The sequence below is a fragment of the Chinchilla lanigera genome, unplaced genomic scaffold (assembly GCF_000276665.1).
Source record: "Chinchilla lanigera isolate Chin_1 unplaced genomic scaffold, ChiLan1.0 scaffold00035, whole genome shotgun sequence".
Taxonomy (NCBI): domain Eukaryota; kingdom Metazoa; phylum Chordata; class Mammalia; order Rodentia; family Chinchillidae; genus Chinchilla; species Chinchilla lanigera.
In genome coordinates, this window is record NW_004955436.1 from 14,757,547 (window position 1) to 14,780,391 (window position 22,845).

At 37.9% G+C, this 22,845-nt stretch overlaps 1 protein-coding gene across 1 annotated transcript in view; it reads left to right on the forward strand.

The window, feature by feature from the left end:
* The window catches only part of Shprh (SNF2 histone linker PHD RING helicase, E3 ubiquitin protein ligase), an 81,022-nt gene extending 59,337 nt beyond the window's left edge, over positions 1-21,685 (forward strand). Inside the window, exons 26-30 of the mRNA XM_005389229.2 lie at positions 10,831-10,923; positions 11,585-11,671; positions 12,388-12,566; positions 18,110-18,190; positions 19,722-21,685. Of these exons, the coding sequence (XP_005389286.1) occupies positions 10,831-10,923; positions 11,585-11,671; positions 12,388-12,566; positions 18,110-18,190; positions 19,722-19,818 (537 nt within the window). The 3' untranslated portion in view covers positions 19,819-21,685. The remainder of the gene's footprint in view (positions 1-10,830; positions 10,924-11,584; positions 11,672-12,387; positions 12,567-18,109; positions 18,191-19,721) is intronic.
* The last annotated feature ends 1,160 nt before the right edge of the window (positions 21,686-22,845 follow it).

Genomic DNA, 22,845 nt, shown 5'->3' on the forward strand with positions numbered 1-22,845 from the left:
AGAGAGACCAGGCCAGTTATATTTGCTGTCCTGTTCAGACAGGCATACTGTTAATTGTGCACTCACTCCTCCTGCCTTTCATGGGTCCTGAGGGATCCATGAATTGGGGAAAGAACTTACAGATTATAGAACTTGCTAGAGATAACAGTTTCCCTCTGGCTAAGATGATTATAGGGTTACAGTTCCTTTTTATGGAACACATGACTGAATGTTGTACCTATTATGTAAATAAGCTTTATCCCTCCTCCACTTTCTCACATTTATTTTTGCACATTTGCGTTTGCTTACTTCCTCATCTGTCACCCTTTGTGTCTGCCACATCTGCCATCTGAGCCCTGTTACCTCTTCTGCCTTGTGCGCATTTCTGCCCTAGTCAGTCACTTTCTCCTTGAAGCATCTGCTTATTGTATTTGCACTTTTCGCCTCAGTCTTTAGATGATCATCTCACCTATACTGAAGTGGAGGAAAAAGTGACCATATATGAAATAAAGATGAGTCCATGTAAATAGTGAAGGTATTATTTTCAAATTTCACACCTATTGGTTCAAGCTACTCTTAAACCTAGGAGTATTTTTCTTTTATACTACTGCTATTATCAAACCTCTAATATTTAATGAACAGTATTGAGAGTTTATTTCATTAAAGTTTTTGTTTTATTCAAAATGTACATTTCATTGAAAGTATTCATGGCAAGACTCTTGGACATGGCAAACAGTATAATGTGATTTTCCTAATGTTTATTCATATAGTTGATATCAGATGAAAGATATTTGGAGAATATAAAAATACTACTGAACAGTATCCAACCTTTTTTTCTATTGGTACTTGTGGAAATTAAAGATTATAGAGTGTAGGAAATCTTGTTGACTGACCGCAGAAATAAAATGAATATTGGGATCACAAACATCCCCTTGGTGGGTGCACTTAAGTTAAAGACTGTGTCTTCATGAACACAGTGTGACAGTATTCCTGAGTGACCTTTGGAACCTGCTGGGAACTTCACAAAGTAAACAAAATTCCCCTTGCAAGTTCTGACAACTGCCAGGCATTTTGGATGGTGAAGTAGGCCTCTTGGCAGAACATATGCCCCACGTGGCATGTTCCCTATGTCTTGTGTCTGGCTAGAGTTCACACCAAGTGTGTTTGCCAGTAGAAACCCTGTCCCTGTCATGGGTGAGCTTCTTACATCATAAGAAGTTTCTGTGTAGGAGAAGGCCCGCTACCTGGATACAGCCTCAGCAAACAGCACCCTTCCCGCCTCCCCCGCCACGTGCGTGCACAGCTGCTTCCTCGTCTCAAAGCCTTTGTAGAGCTGCTAATCAGCTGCTTCAATTTTAAAAATGTTTTGACTCATTACACGTGGGATATGGTCCAAGATTCTGATTGTACCATTAAAATAGTAAAAGTCTAAGAATTAAATTACAACCCTCCATTCGTAGGTAAATAAATGGGTGCAACTTGAGAATATAATGTTAAGTGAAATAAGTCAGACACACGAGCTCAAACACTGCTACCTGTATGAGAAACACACTGTTTTTATATATGTCATATCTACATCTACACGCACATAAATCAGAGCATCTAGAAGAGAGAGAAATAGGAAGTAGGTAGTTCAGATACTTCCTAAATTACATATTCTGCCATTTTTTAAAAAAGTATTTCAATATATATGCTAGTTTATTTCAGTTCCTTGAAAAGGAAGTTTGTGTTGTTATCCATTTATTTTTTTGTAAGAGTCTTTGGTTTATGTCTTGTACTGAGTAACTACTTTGAAGATAATGATACACAGTGTGATAGCTATTGTTATTCTCTCATTATTTAGTTATACAAAAGAAAATAAAAAATAAGTTACCATCCTCCCATCCAAAGTAAAACTCTTATTTGTATGTAGGAAATAAGGGTAGAAAAAAATTGATATTGACTAGTTGATTGATTTAGTTAGGAGAGGTACTGGGGGATTAAAACCAGGGCCTTCAGACTGAACTACATCCGCAGCTCTTTTTTAATTTTTTATTTTCAACCAGGTTTGCTAAGTCACTAAGTTGCCCAGGCTGGGCTTCCATTTGTAGTACTCCTCCCTCAGCCTCCCGGACCCCTGGGATTGTAGGCATGTGCTATTGTGCCCAGCTACCATTCACAAAAAAGAAAAAATTCAGAAAACAGCAAAATGTGCACAGTAAAAATAATGCTTACCTCTGTTCTCCTTTTTTTGCCTTAACATTAAGTAGTTTCACCTGTAGGACTTTCAGTAAGATACATGAAATTAACAACAACAACAAAAAAAAACAGTAGAAATAGGCAGAATCTTCCTACTCTACAAGTACGAAGAAACTAGTGTATCCACTCTTTCTTTGATCATTCTACTATCTCCTAATTTTTATAGCATCCCTTATGCTGTACATAATATTCATACTTGATTATCTAATTATGTACTTGTCTTCCTTAGCCAGAAAAGAATTGGTAAACATGTACACAGTATTACAGTATAAATAACTGCTTACCATAAAACCAAGTAGAATGAATATAGTCATGTCGAAAGGAAGACAATGCTTTGTCATTGAAACTTTACCTTTCAGGTTTGTGCTAATATTGTTTGGACAAGATAGCATGCCTATATCTTGTACTCTGAATACTATGAAGACAATTAATATGCAGTGTATTAATTACTATAACTGTCTTACTAACCTGTTTTGAAACTGTTTTATTATTTTTTTCTCTTTAAAATAAAAAATAAATAAATAAACTTTACCTTTCAAAGAATCTTCTAAGTACCTTAGGCTAATAAAGGAGGGTAGCCTCCTTTATTTCCGTGTCAGTTTTATCTGCCACCATTAACCATGGAATCCTCATTCTAATTTCCTTTTTCACTGTGCTATAATGCTTCAAGAAATCCGCCCCCCCAAAAAAAGAAATTTTCTCCTACTACTATGTAAATGGAAAATTTCAGAGTTCTTAACAGTTCTAAAAATAAATTCATTCTGCCTTCACTATAGAGTAACTGTACGTCCCCCTTATGACAGATTTCACTGGAGGTATTTTATGTATATCGTGTTTATCCCGTATATATATATAGAGAGAGAGAGAGAGGAAGAGAGAATGTATATTAATATATAACATATGTAAAAACCTCTGAAGCTTTGGCTTGCTTATTGACATAAAGTAGTCTCTAAACATAAAAGTTCCTTCTTCTATTTGGTAAAGAATAAGACTAAACACACCTGTCATGTCTACTGTGTTGACTTTTCAGTGATGTTCTTCAGGACTCAGCAGCCGTTTCAGCCCTTCCTTCTGCACATGGAGCTAAGCACGGGAACCTGGAGATATGCTCAGAAAAAGGAGTGCTAGATGTGACCAGATTAGGCAAATAGAGAAAAATAGGCGACACAGGAAGGACTAGACTGTGACAAGGGGATATAACGGGCAAGCTCCTGGCCTGTGGGCAGCGACTGGCATGCCTTGCTTCATACAAAGCAGTGGTAACGTTCTAGTCATAGAGCAGTGCCGTTCTTTTACATAAATTAAGTACAAGAAACCTTTTGCAGCTTTAGCTGACAGAACTCTTATCCATCCTTGTGCCTTTCCTTTCTTCCCCAAAAAAGGGGTCTCGGCAGACAGAAAAGAGATGTGAAAGAAGTAGAGTGAAGCCAGCTTTATTGTCTTTCTGTACTACACTCAAAGATTTTACTGTTTTTGTTCCCTTCCTTTTCCCTGTATTAGACTTGCTGGAGTGAAACTTGGGACCACAGTCTAGGATTGCATTGGTAAAATAGTCTTATCATGGAGCAGAGCGAATGAGCACATTCTAAATCAGATGCTACTTTATTGCTTTCTTGCTAGAATTCTTTCAGTCTACTAAATATACACCAAAGAAACAAAACATCCTTCCTTCCATCCTTTTAATAGATTGAACATTTTGTAGCTCAGAGTTCAGGGCCTGTGACTGCAGAGTTCCCTGTTCCAGTCAGAGTTGTATGACTCTCATCCAGTCTCTAGTTGACCATGGTGAACACTAGGTAGTGACTCAGAGAGAAAAGTCCCAAAGATACAAGTAAGTCAAGGCAGGAGATGGATACCGTGTCTTTCTTCTGAAACTGGGTCTTGGTCATTGACCAACCATGCTCTTTCAGAATTGCTTATGGTCTTGCTTTTCATTTGGAAATAAAGCAGCACAAGCAGAAAAGAAATAAGAGCATTCATGCATAAGAGCTTAACATGGTAGGGATGTATTTTTCTGAAGACTGGAAATCAAAGCTCATAAAGTTGGTGAGCCTATTGAACTCTTCTATAACTGCTGATAGGTGGATGAAAAAGCAAATTAACATTGCTTATCCTGAGTAGATTGTACTGTCCTCCAGTTGCTGACTTTTCTTCCAATACTAGTTCCAGTGATCTCATCATCCCATATCTAACAGAACTCACCGTATAGCCTGTCCTGTGTTAGGTGCTATTCTCTTCCCGTTCTTTTCACTGCCACCCTTGTCAAAGTCCTAGCTTTTGTAAGTGGAAAGCTGGAGACTGATTATAAGATTTGACTTGCCTATTGTGGTTTATGTTGAATAAGTAAAAAATATGTTGGTTTTAGATTGTATTCTTTTTCTCTTTTATTTTTATTTTGTTTACTTAGCACATTTGGAATTGAAAAGCCTGAATGTAAACATTAATTTTTTGCAGTAAATAGACTGATTGAATACATGCACTTTACAAAAGACTATGGTACTCTGAGAGAAGGTAAATGTCATTTAATACTTATTTTTAAATAATATATCAGCCAATGAGTAACAGAAGTATACTGTACTCTGAGGTATGATATGATAATATCTGCGTTTATATATAACGATGGCAGGACAATTGAGCTAAATGCTTTTCTTCAAATAAAATTCCTCATCTTTCTCTTATGCAGGAACAAATGCCAGGTATAAAAAAACTAACAAAATACTTAAGTCCAAAAGTACTTACTGTGCAGAAGTCATTCATCAGTATTTGGAAGCTATTGTAACTACTATAATGTATTAATATAGCACTTTTACCCACATTAATTCATTTAACACCATTCAATCTGAATAATGAATTAAAAAATAGAAAATTAGATACAATCCACATCTAACAATCGTATCAAGAGGCCTTATATATCATGACCAAAATGTCCTAATTTGGCAAATGATATAAATTCACAGTTTGCAAAGGAAGACTTCTAACTGGCCGGTAAATTATATTCAGATTCACTGTTAGGAAGGTGTAGACTAAATGAAAATTCTTCATTTCACCAAATTGGCAAAAATTGAACTTTACCAAGTGTACAAAAAATCAACACATTTAACTGTTAGGAGTTACAGCATTTTTAAGTAGTTTGATGAAGAATCTATCAAAATCTACATACATAAAAGATTTGTCTAACTTCTGACCAATTTCATTTTCCAACAAAAATATTTACACATGTACCTAAAACTGTAAATTGTAGTTGCTATGAAATATTCTTGTATTAGCTAAACAGAATGGAATCAGTTTAAATATATATTAATAAGCAAATATTTCATAAATGTTGTATATACAGTAACATGCATCCATTGAACCAAGGTACATATGTAGATTCTATAGCATAAGGTGGGTGGATATAATGTTACAGGTCCATGTTGTAAAATGTGTTTAACAATATTTGTGGATTGTATATGCATATTTCATGTAGGCTTCTTAAATGCCTATTTAAAAGGTAACTGCCAGATACTGAGTAGTGTTTAAAGAATATTGGGCATAAAAAAGTTTTTAGAAATTCAGGGGTTTTTTTAATCCTGTGTATTTTTGTTAGCTAATTTGTCCAATTAGCATATATTGCTTTTTTCATCTTCAGCTTAGCCAAAAAGTGCTTATGAAGTACCTAGCAAGGCTAGAAACCATATTTTTATCTTACTGAGTAAATCATATTTTTCTTTTATTCAGTATAATGTCTTTCTGTGTTACCTTTTTATATCATTGGTCCTTTATTGTCTACAGCATCCTCTTCATTTAACAGCAAATTATGGATTCTTACTAAAATCAACTCAGAGAGTAGTAAACTTTTGACATAGCATCTTCCAACTTGAAGTAGTATTTTCATGCTCATTTATCAATGAAGTTTTCATCAGTGGTCTAAAATGTGAAATCATCTATGGAAAAGATACTTTTATGAATTGATGGAGCACAAAGCCACTGACGCATGAGGCCACCAACTTCTGTCTCCATTCTTCTTATTCTCAGTAGTCACTTTGGCTCCACTTGGAAGAGGACATATGAATTTCATAACTCCTGGCCAAGCCGAGCTTCTGATTGTGCTATTTCACTATTATTATTCTTTTTTTTTTACTTTAAAAATAAAAGGAGGAAAACATTAACAGACAACCTTTTACAAAATAGCAAAAGAACAGTACAGACAATACAGAGTTACAAACAGAGTGGTAGGAAATTAACTGCTTGTTGTATTACATACTGACATGTTCAAAGTGGTTTCTCATGAAAACAGAGACATGCAATATTGATCAATCAAGGACTCATTGACAGTTTCTTTCATCAAAGAAATAGAAGAAAGTAGAACAACTATGTTAACTATCCTGTATATGCATACATAAAAAAATTTCTCCTCCTTCCTTTCTCTTTTCCCACATCCCAGTTGCCCTTTACCCTTGAGTGTTTTCCTATCATTTCACAATGATAAGAATGTCTGTCTTACCTCCTAGTTTAAATTAACTCTTTCAGGTTTTACACTAATGAAACAATGCAGTGCTTGCACATACAGGTCTGATTTATTTCACTTATGAGTATGGTCTCTGGTTGTGACCACTTACCTATAAAGGCCTTGAGTTTATCTTTCTTTATAGCTGAGTAATATTCCATTATATAAAAGTACCACAATCCTCAGTGGATGGACATTTGGGTTGCTTCCACAATTTAGCAATTATAAATTGTGCTGCTATGAACATAGGTGCACATATATCACTGTGATATGATGTTTTTAGATCTTCTGGGAAAATACCCAGAAGGGGAATAGCTGGGTTGAATGGGACCTCTAGACCTAGTTTTGTGAGGAATCTCCAAACTGATTTCCACAGTGGTTTCACCAGTCTGCATTCCCACCAGTGGAGAAGGGACATATGTAGATTTGTTATTGGTTGATTTCGCCAGCATTTGTTATTGATTGATTTCTTAATGCTAGCCATTCTTACTGGGGTAAGGTGGAATCTCAGTGTTGTTTTAATGTGCATTTCTCTAATGACTACTGATGTTGAACATTTTCTCATGTATTTATTTGCCATTTTTATTTCCTTATCTGAGAAGTGTGTTTTCATCTCAGCTGCCCATTTTTGGATTGGGTCTTTGAATTTGGATGGGGCTGATATTTTTTAATTCTTTATATGTTCTAGATAGAAGCCCTTTGTCTGAGGGACAGTCAGCTAAAATTTTTTCCCACTTCGTGGGTTTTCTTTTTACTCTGCTGGTGATTTCTTTAGATGTGCAGAAACTTTTCAGTAGGATGAGATCCCAGTTGTTGATTCTTTCAAGTGTTTCACATGCAGTTTGGTTTTTGTTCGTGAACTCTGCCTACCGCTATGTCTTCAAGATTTTTACCTACTTTCTCTTCCAACCGATTTAGTGTTTCTGTTTTAACATTGAGATGTGTGAACCATTTTGACTTGAGTTTGGTGCATGGTGATAGGCTTGGGCCTATTTTCAGTCTTTGGCAGGTAGCAGGCCAGTTTTTCCAGCACCATTTATTAAAGAGGCTACCTTTCTTCCAGTGGAATTGTTTGGCCCCTTTATCAAAGATTAGGTGGCTGAGTGTGTTTTTGGTTGTGGCTGTTTCTTCCAGTCTGTTCCATTGATCCTCAGGTCTGTTTTTTAGCCAGTACCAGGCGGATTTTATGACAGTAGCTTTGTAGTATAATTTCAGGTCAGGGATTATGAGTCCACCTTACTTGTCCTTGTTACCCAGGATTGCTTTTGCTATTCTGGGTCTCTTCTGGTTCCAGATGAATTTAAGGCTTGTTTTCTTGAGATCTGTGAGGTATGCTAATGGTAGTTGAATGGGAATTGCATTGAATCTGTACAGCAGTTTTGGGAGTATGGCCATTTTCACAATGTTGGTTCTTCCGACCCATGAGCAAGGAATATTTTTCCATTTACTGAAATCTTCTTCGATCTCTTTTTTCAGAGTACTTTAGTTTTCATTGAATAGCTCTTTTACTTCTTTTGTTAGATTGATTCCTAAATATTTCAATTTCTTGGATGTTATTGTGAAAGTTGTGGTTTCCTTAATTTCTCTCTCAGTCTGTTTTTTGTTTGTGTATAGGAATGCTATCGATATCTGGGTGTTGACTTTGTATCCAGCTACACTGCTGAATTCGTTGATTAATTCAAGGAGTCTTCTTATGGAGTTTTTGGGGTCTTCCATGTAAAGTATCATGTCATCTGCAAATAGTGATAGCTTTACTTCTTCCTTTCCTATCTTTATTCCTTTTATTTCTGTCTCTTGTCTAATTGCTCTGGCTAGTGGTTCCAGAACTATATTGAACAGGAGTGGTGACAGCAGACATCCTTGTCTTGTTCCTGATTTTAAAGTAAAACCTTTCAGTTTTTGTCCATTTAGAATGATGTTGGCTGTTGGATTGTCATAGATGGCTTTGATCAGGTTAAGACCACCTGTTCCTATTTTCATTTGTCATAGATGGCTTTGATCAGGTTAAAGACCACCTATTCCTATTTTCTGAAGGGTTTTTATTAGAAATGTGTGTTGGACCTTTTCAAAAGCTTTTTCTGCATCTATTTGAGATGATCATGTGGTTTTTGTCTTTGGATCCATTGATATGGCATATAACATTTATAGATTTGCGAATATTAAACCAACCCTGCATTCCTGGAATAAATCTGACTTGGTTGTGATGTATGATTTTCTTGATAATTTGCTGCATTCTATTTGCTCGTATCTGATTGAGTTTACATCTGTATTCATTAGGGAGACTGGTCTGTAGTTCTGTTTCTTGGTTGGGTCTTTCTCTGGTTTTGGTAGTAGCTGTATACAGAGTGTTCCACCCCACAACATCAGAATACACATTTTTCTCAGCTGCATATGGGACTTTCTCTAAAATAGACCACATCCTAGCCCATAGAGCATACCTACCAAAATGCAAAAGAATTGAAATTACCCTGTGCATATTATCTGACCATAGTGCAATGAAATTGGAAATTAATGACAAAAGGAACTCCAAAAACTCCATAAACACTTGGAAATTAAACAACAACCTCCTAAACAACCAATGGGTCACGGAAGAAATTAAAGAGGAAATTAAAAAATACCTACAAACAAATGAAAATGTCAATACAATGTACCGGAATCTATGCAAAGTATTATTATTCTTTCACTGTAGGAAATAACTAGGCTGAGACTGAGTCACGGAGAATCGTGGCATTTGGAAGGGATTGACAGCTGCCAGTGAACTTACCCAGCTTCACTGATCTTTTCCTTTATAGAGTTAACACCCCGTTTGGAATCATGTTTAAAAGCTTACTTGGTTTTCTTTTGAACTTTTGTAAGAAACAGCTTAATAGGAGGAAGAGTTCATAGTTATCCTGATAGATCACTGGAAGTGTTTTGAAAAGTGAGGCAGTGCAAGGGAAATTCATGATTCTGTCTAAATTAAATGATCATTTTTATGTTAATTTCCTGAAATAATTGTGAGATTGAAACTGGTCTCTTTATACTTTTTAACCTTGCAAGTATGATGGAAACTCTGTATGTCCAGAGAAATAGGTGTAGACTCAGGATTTTAGCATGAGGGTTTTAAAACTTTCATGATTCTATCTTGCCAACTTCAAATTAGCATTACTTTCTTTCTTGTTTTATCCATATTTTTGCCTTTGAATGTTTCTTCATGTAAAAATGCCATTTAGAGGATTGAGTGAGGGGTAATACTGCTGTGAAAATATTTCTGCTTTTTTATTAGATCTCCCCCCCCATCGTATCATCTGCATCTTTCTAATACTCCTATTGAAAGTCTCAGAAAGACAGTAAGTTATTGAGTGTTCATTTATTGCTAGGTGTTAGGCTAAACATTGCGTATGCATTTTGTCATTAAATTGCCACAGCCACCTTTGGAAGTAGGTATAGTTATTATCCTTGTTTGACAGATGAGGAAAAGAAGGCTTAGAAAGTTAGAACCTATATGACTAGTGAGTTGTGCTTAGATTTATCTCATTCAAAATCCCATACCATTAATATCCATCGTACCATTTCTGTGCCCTCCAGCAGGAAAATTCTCAGAGGTGCCTCAGAAACCCTGGAGATACTTTCTTCCTTGCCTTCTTTATTTTTTATCATTGTCATATCCTCTTGAGAGAATAGTTAAATGATGTATAAGACACATATTTTTAAGCATTTACTTTGTTCAAATCTGCCTTAGTGTGAGTGTACCTCCATGGTTGTCCGTGCTCATGCCATTTTAAGAAATTATTCTACATTAGTTGGATCCTCCCTGTTTACTTTCTGTGGACTTTCAAATCCCATAACATCTGATATAAATGAGAGTAACTAGTAACTATAGAACATAGCTCCTTAACCAAAAAAATCTTACCTTTGCTGTATTACTGTATGGCTTTCTGGTTATGCCTTTATACTCAGTTTTCTCTGGAAGAATATTCCATAACTTCTACAACTTGAAGCTAAAGAAAATTTCCAGAAAATATGAAATAAAAGAAGAAATGCTTACATGTCTGCTCACTGGTTTTGAGCCATGTATGAATTTGATCATTTCTTTCCATTCCTGACTGTTGTTTGGTAATGCTGTGTTTTCTTCTTTGTATTCAAAGGGTAGTCACTCCACAAAAGTGGAAGCTGTGGTCAGAACACTCATGAAAATACAGCGTACAGATCCAGGAGCTAAAGCACTTGTTTTCTCAGCGGTACAGTTTATATTTTCCTCTGGGATATTAACTCAAGCCTTTCTTCTGTCTCTAATCATTTTATGTCTGAGAACTAATTTCTAATGCTTGCCCTAATATAGTTACAAATTTGAGTTACTGTTAGATTTTTTTTCATATTCAATTTTTGTCCATATCCTTAGGATAGAATTCTTCCTAGAGAAGTTAGGTAATACTTTCTAAGGCGGTTTCTATTTTATGATTTTATATTAATTTCATTTAAAGATATTCTTACTGTAATATTTTGAAAATTGGAATCTATGACTTTGAAAGCTTCGTTTCACAAATAAATTTGGTTGTTTAAGAAAATTATTGAATAAAGGATAGAATAAATCTCCAACAGTTTTTATTTTTGAAAGATAAATATGAAGAAATCCACTAAACACTGGACTATTTATTTTCTATGATTTGTCTTAAGTTTTCAAAGATGCTCATGTTTTTATCCTATTCTTTAACCAACTTTTGATGCAAAAAAAATTATGTTACAGCTCAGCTAAATAATATTGATGGTACTACATTTGAAGGTTTTGTTTGTATTACTTAAATCTGAGTTATAAAAGTTACTATGATTTAGTCCCCTTAACTCCTCCTTAGACAAAAGCTGTGTGTAAATACTCGGTTTCTTATGTTTTGTGTGTTCTAGTGGCAAGATGTATTAGATATTATTTCAAAAGCTCTTACCGACAACAACATGGAATTTGCACAAATCAGTCGTGTTAAGACATTTCAGGTATGTCACAATTTCAGTCTTGTTTGTTGTAGTGAATTCAGTGCTAACCAAAACTGCTCACAAGCTTACTTACATTATTGTCATGTGTCGTACAAGTCCTAGAAGTAGGATTTGAGTTCTTGACTAATTCTAAGGTCAGCATTTTAAAGCTTAGCAAAGAAAATAGGTATTCTCAATCTTTTAAAAAGTCGTCTGACTTGAGGTCCTTTAATGTAGGAAAAGACTGACTACAATGTACCTGTGGAACAGGGCCGTGATGCCGTAGGATTGAATTCTGTAGACTATATGTCAGGCAAAAGTACCATGGTCGAAATTGTTCTCACATGGCTTTTAGCACAGTGACAAGTGCACACTGTGAGGCACACACGAACATACACACAAAACTCAGCAGATTCATGTCTCTTATCTCACATCACTCTAGCACACTTTTCTTTCTTTGTTACAAGCTCATATAATTTATGTACATCACATGTATTTACCTTGTGATATCCACTATATTTTATAGAGCACAAGAGAATTTAGATGATAGTTTTCCTCACAGTGAAAGATAAGCAACAAGTTTCCATTTTCTGAAATTAGTAATTTTATATTATTTTTCTTACCTATTATATATCACAGTGACCTAATGTGCCATTAACATCTTTACCATGAGCTATAACATTCTGCTCTTATTTTAACCACTCCAGCTAAAATTAAAATGTGCCTTTCTTTTTTAGGAGAACCTATCAGCGTTTAAGCACGATCCCCAAATCAATATTTTGCTGCTGCCCCTGCACACAGGTTCTAATGGATTAACCATCATTGAAGCAACACATGTTCTCTTGGTGGAGCCCATACTGAATCCTGCCCACGAGCTGCAGGCCATAGGGAGGGTACACCGAATCGGACAGACCAAGTAAGGACTAGAATCAGCATCAGCCAGCTACCAGATCAGTGCTTAAACTCTTCATTTATGTTCATTGTAGTCTGTTTGTTTTTAAGCATAGGTTGAACATCTCTTATCTGAAATTTTTTTTTTTTGGTACCGTGAATCGAACTCAGGACCTTGCACTTGCCAGGCAGGTACTTGTGCCGCTGCATTATATGCCCGGCCTCTTATCTGAAATTTTTGAGAACAGAAGTATTTCAAATTTCAGATTGTTTTCAGATTTTAGACTGTTTGCATACATATAGTGAGATATCTTAGGAGTAGGATCCATACAGAATAACGAAATGCCTTTATGTTTTATTTATACATGCAGCCTGAGAATGATCAGTTTTACACTAATTTTAGTTTATGTGGGTTTTGACTGCAGCCCATCATACGAGTCAGGTGTGGAAGTTTCTACTAGCATCATGTCTGTGTTCAAAAACTTGGGCATTTTTGGACTGGGGATGCTCAACCTGTACTTCTTTATTCAAATTTTAAGCACTGTTATATGACCAAAGGGGATGGAATTTCTAACTGTGTCTCTTCTAAGCAGCAAACCCATGAATTCTCCAGAGTTTTTGTCTTTGCTGCCACAAATATCTGATGGTTTCATCTAAAAATATTGTTAGGAATTCCTAAGATAGTTGCAGAGTTAAAGGCAATAGATCATGACTTTGGGAAGAATTGAGTTTTGATTGCCAAGTAAACAAATGACTAAAGGGAGAGTTATCTCCTGCATGACTGAAAACAGATGACTCCTGTGAAATTGCTGACCTGAGAGAAAACGTTGTCTGGGGTCAGCTCTAAGAGATAAACTAAGTTTGGGGGGCCAAAACAAACCTACCAGTGAATATTACATGCCATGTTCTACCTTTATCAGCTGTCAATATGAACTATTATCTTTGACTAGGCTTCCCAAATACATTACTTCATGAACTTAGATGTCTTGAATGTTTTAAAATAAGCAAATCCTTATGAAGCACTATTACTGAACACCTAATAAATGTCGGGCATTATACTGCATACTGATGATTTAAACTGAGTAGGACATAGTTTATTCCCTAGGTGGGAACATACATAGAGGGTTACTAAGTAGTATGGGAAATGGATGATTTAATATCAGGTGAACATAAAGGCAGTGAGCCTCTGTGCACCAGAAACTCAAGAAAGACTTCATTAGGTTGAGTCTTGAAAGAATAATTATTTTAAAGCTGGGCGAGAAAAGAATGTTTATGCAGCCAGAGAGATTCACATATGCACAAACAGGTGATAAGCAACCAGACATTTCTGGGGAGTGTAGGAATTTGAAATGGCTGAAGTGTGTGAAAAAGAGTGGCAGGAGATGAGGTCTTCCGTGCGAGACCTGGAAATATGGACTGCTGTATGAGCAGTCGCTGGGAGAGCACACAGAAAACAGGAAAAAGATGTGTTCATCACACAAACCTTTAACAAGGTAGGGCAAAGTGACTTAACTCTGATAAATGCTTAATGCAGTTTATCTTAGATTTGTTTTTTTGTTTGCTTCGTGCTACATTTGTAAACATTAACTTGTCCTACCAGTGTTTTCTAAAACTTGGGCTGGACTCATCTTAAATTTAAAACCACAGGTCTAAAAAGGCCATTGGGCACTACCCAACAGTTTTAGTATCCTGTTGGATGGATTTTTCTGCTTCCTGAGGAGACTGTAAGTCTTGTGTGTCTCCTTCTTCCTCTCTGATGATTTTGCCTCGTATCGAGAAAACAGGTACAGTCACAAGTATCTCACCTTTCCCTCATCAGCTTGCACAGTCAGCCTGCATCAGTCCCTGTGTATTTCACTCAGCAGAGTTTTGTTGACCACTTTTTGCGTGCAAGATACTGTTCTAGGTACTTGAGACCTAGTTGTAAGAGGGTTGGTGGAGAGACAGCTCATGAGCAATAAGCATATAAAAGATACACCACCAGGAAGTAAAGTAGTAGATCAGAGTGAGGAAGATTACAGGTGCCGGTGGTAGCCTGCAGGCCTTACCGAGAAGGTAACATGTGAACAAAGACTGAAAGAGATGGGGAAGTTAATCATGCAGATATCTGGGGCAAGAATCTTTCAGAGGACGGTGTACTCCATGTGCCTGGTGTGTGTGAGGAACAGCAAAGAGCCAGGGTGCTACAGAAGATTGAGCCAGGGAAGAGAAGTAGGGCATGAAGTCAAAGGATTTCAGGGGAGAGGAATTACATTGGGCCTAGGAGGCCGCTGTAAGGACATTTCTTTCACCCTGTGTGATACGGGATCCATCAGAAGGCTTTGAGTGGGGGAGTGACTTGGTCTAACTCAGGATTTGAAGGAACCATTCCACGTGCTGTGTTCAGACTTGGGAAGAGGGCCGAGCGGGGGTACAAGCAGGAGAGCACTGGCGGCCATTGCAGTCACGCAGTGGAAGGGAACGGCGAACTGATCGGGCATGATGCACGTGCTGAGAAGTGGCCAAGACTTTCTATATTTTATTTCATGTGGTAAATGGGGATGAACCCAAGATCTTCACACTGACCTACGTTCCCAGCTCTTTTTTCTTTTTTATTTGGGACAAGATCTCACTTGTCCAGGCTAGACTCAAACTTGCATTCCCCCTGCCTCAACCTCCCAGACTGCTGGGATTAGTGTTGCCACCTGCCCAGCTTCTGGGTATATTTTAAAGGTAGAACGGATGTTATTTGTGGACATACTGGAGATGAGGTGTAAGAGAGTCATGGACATACCCTGTGCTTAGGCCCACACGATTAGAAGGATGAAAGGCCTGCAGCTGAGCCAGAGAAGACTACAGGAGTCCAGATTTGGTGAGGGAAGAAGAGAAATTTTCTTTAGATACAAGTTGGGGACGTTTATTAGACATTCAGGTAGAAATTTCTCTTCTACTCTTGGATATATAAGTCCAGAGTTTGGGAAATAAGTCTGGGTTTGAGGTACAAATGCAGTGGTCAGAAGCAGAATGTGGGCCTTTTAAGTCAAGAGACTGAATGGGATTTCCTAAATAAGCCGGCCAAGACAAAACTTCAGGGCACCCCAAAGTTAAAAGACTCCGGAAGGAGGTGCAGTCGTAGATGAGCAAAGGCCACAGATACAGATCAAACCAGTGAAGCAGACATGACCAACTGGGTCATGTGTATCAGAATGTCAAGATAAAGAGGCTCATCATCGTGGTTTGATCATGAATTTTAGCAGCCTGGAGATTAAAACTAGTTTCAGTGACATGGTAGCAGTGAGTGTTTATAAGAAAGAATGGGATTTTACATATTCTAATTTAACAAACATGCAACGAAAAGAGGGTCGGTGACAGGAGCAGGGTCAGGAAACTGTGGCAGGTGTAGGGCTGCAGTCCATGCTTTCACCGCAACTCACTGCTCCTCTTGTGTAGCTCACAGGGCCAGGACTTTGATGAGTTTTGCTGTGGAGAAAAGGAAGCGACTAAAATTGAGACAGACCTTTTTTGTCCTTCCAAATGGGAGAAATAAGAGAATGACTCATTAGGAGTGAGAACAACTCGGGAAGCAAGAGAGGGAAAAGAATGCCGGGTCAGTGTCCCTGAGAAGGGAGGAAAATGCAGGCCCTAACACTGCAGTGTGGGGCAGGTGTCGATAGGAGCGCACATGGTCATCTCTAGTAACAGGCAGGAAGCGCACCTTCCTTTTTATCTAAAGTATCTCTTTGCTTTCAAAAGCCAGCCACACCATTTGTGCCATCCGTTTTCACATTCTCAAGGACTTTCCTCTAGTGATATATCACAAGTATATCTTAATATTATTTATCTATACATCTTTAACAGCAGGGCCATAATTTGTATGTCTTGCTGCCAGGTGGCTCTGAACCACCGGTGGTACTTGCATGGCTATCCCAATGGGCAGCATGGGACAATCCCATTGGGTGGCTTGTAGCACCAGTGGTTCAAGCCAGTGGGAATGTGGTAGTTAAATATATACTCCCCTACATTCTGCTTCTCCCTCCAGCTCCTGAAGCTCCCTTTCGCTCTCAGCCTTTCTATTTGGCTTTTTGGCCTTACCATACCACTGAAATGAAGGTCATAACATTACTGATGACCTACTTCTTGTAAGTCCCAGGGTTGCTAGTAGCATTGATATTTATCTGACTCTCACAAATACACACACACACACACACACACACACACACACACACACACACACACATATCTTCATATCCCTTGACCCAGAAATGCCCATTTAGCTCCTACTTCAGCTTCACATACCCAGCTCTTTCTACATGTATCCATGGACCGAACCTTCCCCTAAGATGCCTAGCTAATAAGTATCTTAAGTTTAACTGGCAGATTGCAACTGCTTTCGTACTGCCCTCCCAGACCTCCCAAACCCACCCCAGACCTTTCTCATCTTAGAATCTGGTGCTATCATCTAGAGTTGGCTCAGATAAGAAACCTAGGGCTCTTCTGTAGTTCATTTGTCACAACTCACATCCAAATTATTTAAGTCTTCTCAGCTTTACCCCCAGAAGATTTCCCTATCTACTGACAAGTTACTGCCTCCACCCATGCAACCAGAGTGCAACCCACCTGTCTTACCTGCAGGGCGACAGACTTCTTCGCTGGCTTCTCTGCCTCCACCACAGCCGTAGAACCCAGCTCCTGGTCATGTCCTACAAAACCCAGTGTGTGCTGGCCCCTGCCTTCTCTCCATCCTGGTTATCACCTGTCTCCCTCGGGAACAGTAATACTTCTGTCACGCTAGCTTCTTGTTGCCTCCTATATATTTTAAGCTTTCTCCAAGTGTTCTCTTCCCGGGAACTAATCCTGCTTCTGTTTGGATGCTTTCCCTGCTCCTCTTTGTTTCCCAGCCTCATCTCCATATCTTGTATTCCAGCTCATGCTCCACATCCTCATGACATCATCTCTACATGAAATTATCTGGCTTCTTTGTTTGTCTTTCTCCTTACTAGAAGGCTAGTTCGTAGAGATCGCATAGTGCCGGGCTGCCCTCCGTCTGAGCGCACTGATGAGTACCACAAGTGGGTACCAACTGAATCATGAAATCCACATGTAAAATGTGAAGTCAGTTCCTGTCATTTTCTATTTTAGTTTCTTTTTTATTAGATGTGTTTTGATACATACATGTTCACAAGTGCATTCACCTTGGGGGTTCATGTTCCAGCATTTGCTATTTAGCTGTTGGGAGTTGTGCTGCTGTAAACACAGCTGTGCATGTGTCGCTACAGTATGATGTTTTTAACTCTTTCAGGAAGACACACAGAAGAGGTAGAGCTGGGTCAAATGGAGGTTCTATTTTTAGTTTTCAAGGACTCTCCGAACTGATTTCCGTAGTGGTTGTACTAGCTTACATCCCCACCAGTTATGTCAAACAGTTCCTTTTCTCCATAACCTGCCAGCGTTCGTTGTTTTTTGTCCTTGGTGATAGTTGTTTTTCTGGAGTAAAATGGAGTCTCAAATGTTGTTTTGATTCGCATTTGCTAATTGCCAAAGATGCAGAACATTTTTTGTGTGTAATTAGAATTGTTGTGTCCCCTCTAGGCCTACTATTGTACACAGATTCTTAATCAAAGCCACAATAGAAGAAAGAATGCAGGCGATGCTGAAAACTGCAGAGAGGAGGTAGGGAGCGATTTCCCGTTCATTTATGTAGGAGGGTGTGTTTGGAACTTCTTCACTAAGAAGGCAACAAAAGATACAAATACTTTTGTAAAGTAAGGAAATACATTTTACCTACCCGGGAGTTCCCAGTTAATGTTTTGCATATTCTGTATTTGTTATTAATAGGTTGTAATACCTAGAAACATTTTTAACTCACACTTTTCTTTACCACATTGGGTTACTTTTTAAAGACTATGTCTTGATGGGGAGGGGCACGGGGTGGCATCTGTGATACTGGGGCTTTTTTGTTTTCTTTTTTTTGATACTGGGGATGGAGCACAGGGCCTTCACACTGAGCTACAACCCCAATCCTTTTTATTTTGAGACAGCGTCTCACTACATTTCCCAAGCTGGGCTCAACCTTCTGATCCTCCTACCTCAGCCTCTCCGTTCAGCATTAGAGCACTATAATTTGACTCTCAGGTGTATATCCCTTGACCTGGAAATGCCCATTTGGCTCCTGCCTCAACTTTCTCTCTCCAGCTCTCTTTACATGTATCCATGGACTCAACCTTCCTGAGATGCCTAGTAATAAGCATCTTCAACTGCACACATCACTACAACAGGATTAAATAAAATATATTTATGCCCTAGCTACGCCTTAGTTTTATAGGGTAAAACTCAGCTTGTATTGCTGCATAGTAATGGTTAGTCCCTTCCAAATAGGAATATCTGAATTGTAATTAGCAATAATCACGCCTCAGGTAAACCTCAGTGGCTGGTGATTGTGGTATCCATCCAGGGGCAGAACAGATGCAAAGAGGCCAAAACAGTCTTAGTTTCAAGATTTGGCTTTGAAATCGTTAAACTTTCTAATATTTGTGCTATAAAGTTTCTTTAAAATCTTTCTGAAACAAACAGGTACCTTTCCACCTGTGTGCCGTAGGACTGGAAGGCCACGGAGTAAGAGGTGACAGCCTGTAGGGAGAGAGTCCCAGGGGCTGTGCGTGGCAGAGGTCAGGTGGGCGGACGCCTCCTTCCACCTGTGGTGTGCAGGCAGGAAGGGTTCCCCCTGGACAGGAAGGAAGGCTCTTCTATGTGCCAAACCTCAGTGACTGCATTTAAGCTGAGTACACTTTAAAAAGCAGTTAGAAAAGCTGCTGAAATTCTCTTTAAACACGGTAGCTTTTCATGGTCAGAGGTGAATTGTAAAGGTTTGAACCTTACAGCAAACTTTACAGGGGCCTTCTTTTTTTTCCTCTTTCCTTCTGCCTTTTTCCCCTTCTTTCCCTCCTTCCTTCTCCCTCCCTTTTTTCTATCCTTCCTTTCTTAGAAAAAACATTGTATGACAAAGCCAGAAAATAATACATAGAAATCGTCAGTAATTTTGATGAGAGGTAATAACCTCATCACCTACTTTCTTCTGGGAGCCTTGTTTTTAGGCCCATTACCACCACTTGGGAACATGTGTGTGTCTCGTCTTCTATTACCAATGTCCTCACTGATTTCTTGGGCTTTCTTTCTGACTGGGCCCACGTGGAAAACCCTGCAGTCACATGAACTCATCAGGGAAGCATTCAGAGGCCTCCGTCCTGACCGTGGCTGATCTGGCGGACCTGTTCACCAAAGAACCTGAAGAGCTCGAGTGAACTCCGCTCACTTCATTCCACACTTCACTCATGTATCAAGAGACTTTCATAGCTGTAGATAGAAAAATGGTACACATTTTAGAAAACTCCAGTAGATGTCAGTAAACACTGTTCCTAGTCAAATCAATTTGTTCCTTTTTTGGTTATACACTGGCCTACTATTTATTGAATCTTTTTCAATTTGCTGCTTTCAAAAGATGTAAAGATTTTAAGTCTTCCAGCCCTAATAAAACATGTATTTTTGTTCCAAAGAATGTCCAATGAGGCAAAAGAATTAAGAGCAGCAATGAATATTTTTTTTTTGATAAGACCCATCTTAAAAAGAGCTGGAATAAGAGAAAGGCAATTAGTCTAGTTTGAAATGACCTGGTATATTCAACCAACACAGATTTCATTTTTGGAAGGGTCCTCAGTGTCTTGAGCACATGATTTACTAATAAATACCTTGTCAGTAATATTTTAAGTAAATGCTGAACTATAAGAACTCCTAGTCATTTGAGTAAGTTTCAACTATAACAGCTTGCATAGTAACTTCACAGGAATTCAACTTCTAACAGTAAGTTAATGGTAGGCAACTCTTTCTCCTCTGCACCTTGCTACTAAAAATCAGAACACTGAAAATTTCATATTTTTCTGTTATGTGTTAAGTGTATCAGTGTTAAGCAGTTAGCTCTAAATAGCATTTTAAGTGTATTAACATTTACCTTACAATTGTTAACATTACCTTACAACTGTTTTCTGTACTCTTCATTTTTTATTATGTTTTTATATATTTTGATTGATAAATCTGTAAATACTGCAATTTTTATGATTATTGGTCTTACCATTATAACATGGAACTATGGCAGGTTTTTTAAATCACTGTTATACTGATGTCTTGACTTGTTTTCCTTTCTTTTGTTCTTATGTAGCTATACTAATACTTAAAATTATGATAGAGTTTTTTATTTCAGTTCAGTCATTCTTTCCTGAAGGACTAGTATTTGATCTTTTCAACAAGAGAATGCCTTTTTCATATAAGCAAATGTAGTGATAAAAACCAACTGGTAATTCTTCTGTGAAGAATTAATGGGCTGTGAAATCACTAAATGAAGAGTAGCTCACTGTATCGTAGCCGTTTGACCTAATACAAATGCCCTTGTTTTGCTTTGCTCTCTTTGATCCTTCAGAGTTTAAACAGCCTTCAGGACTCATTAGCTCCTACTTAGCCGCCCAGAAAACTGTAACAGAAAAACCACTGGGCCTCCTTCACCGAGGGGCTTTGGTGCTTAGCAAAGGTGCATTTTCTTACTCCAGGTTTATAGTGCGATATAATTCAGCTGAAGAGAACACACATTTCTGGTGCTTATTCTTCAGTTGAAGGGAGTTGTGCATTGATTCTTTTATATGAAATTAAACAGTTATTTTTACAGCTCTTTACATATTATAAAGAGCTTTTCTGTACATTCGTGTGTTTATTTTTCCCAGCAACCCTGTGAAATTGGTGTAATTAATATCATTCCTGTTCTAACAATAAAGAGCAGAGGTTCAGAAATACTGAGAAACCTGCCTGTAACATGTAGCAGAAAACAGTGGAGCTCAGTCAGCCCTCTTGACTCCAAATCTCACGTTCTTCCACTAAATCCCAATGCTGAGAATCAAAAGGCCCATGGCTGTTCTTTAATAGTGAAACTATTTCAGTATTGCTTGTTTGCTTACTAGTATTCCTTTATGTGCTGTTTTAAGGAAAACAATTTGATATGCTTCAATTTTGTAAAAAAAATATATATATACATATAGATATACTGATCTGTATTAGAGAAAAACTACTCTTATTTATTTCTGTAAGATATCTTCAATTAAATAAATATTTTAGTGGAAGTTGAAATTGTGGAATTGTTTTATTTCCAAGCCATAGACCATACGGATTTTCTTGCCTCAATAACTGATGTCACAACTACTAATTCTAAGGAGTTGCATATTTTATTTTATTAGTACATGTTTGTAGTACACCAAGTTTATATTCATTTTAGGGAGTAGATATATGTACTTAACATTTCTTGGGTTTTTTCCCCTTTCCTTGCCCACTCACCTCCCTCCCTCCATTTCAATTCCCTTTCCCCATTTTCATTATTATTTTTACTTACTAATTTAGTTCTTTTTAGTTCATGTTTGTTACATATAATGGTTACATTCAGGCTGAATGTGGTGGCACATGCCTATAATCCCAGCATTTGGGAGGCTGGCACAGGAGTATTGCTGTGAGTTCAAGACCAACCTGGGCTACAAAGTCAGTTGAAGGCCAGCCTGAACTGCACAGTGAGACCCTGTCTCAAAAAGACAAAAACAAAAACTGACTACATTCATGGTATTTGGTTCGTGTACATGACACATCTTAAGTCCTTTCACATCTGCTTCCTCTCCCCTATCCCCTCACCCTTTTAGACCCCTTCCCATTTACAAAAAGATCTCTTTCCCTGATTCCTTTCATCAGTTCTTTATTTTGCTCTTTTTTTTGTACTTTGCCTTACTCAAAATGAGAGACACCATATGGTATTTAAGCTTGTGTGTCTGATTTATTTCATATAAGATTGTTTTTCAGGTGAATCCACCTTCCTACAAATGTCTCATGTTCATCCTTCTTTATAGCCAAGTAGTACTCCGCTACGTATAGATACCACATTTTCCTTATCCAGTCACCTGTTGATGGACATAGAGACTGCTTCTAGGATTTAGTTATTTGAATTGTGCTTCTGTAAACAGGTATGCATGTATCACCGTAATATATCTTTAGCTCTTTTGGGAAGATACCCAGAAGGGGAATAGTTAGATCAAATGGAATTTCTAGTTTTAGTTTTTGGAGAAATCTCTGTACTGATTTCCATATGTTGTTGGCAAATGTATTTTACATACATTATTTGTTAGGAACAGCTGTGATGAAAGCTTTACCAGTTGTTCAAAGCAAATACAGATTGCTGGGTAGGTTGGCACATGCCTGTAATCCCAGTACTTGGGAGGCTGAGGCAGAAGGATTGCCTCAAACTACAC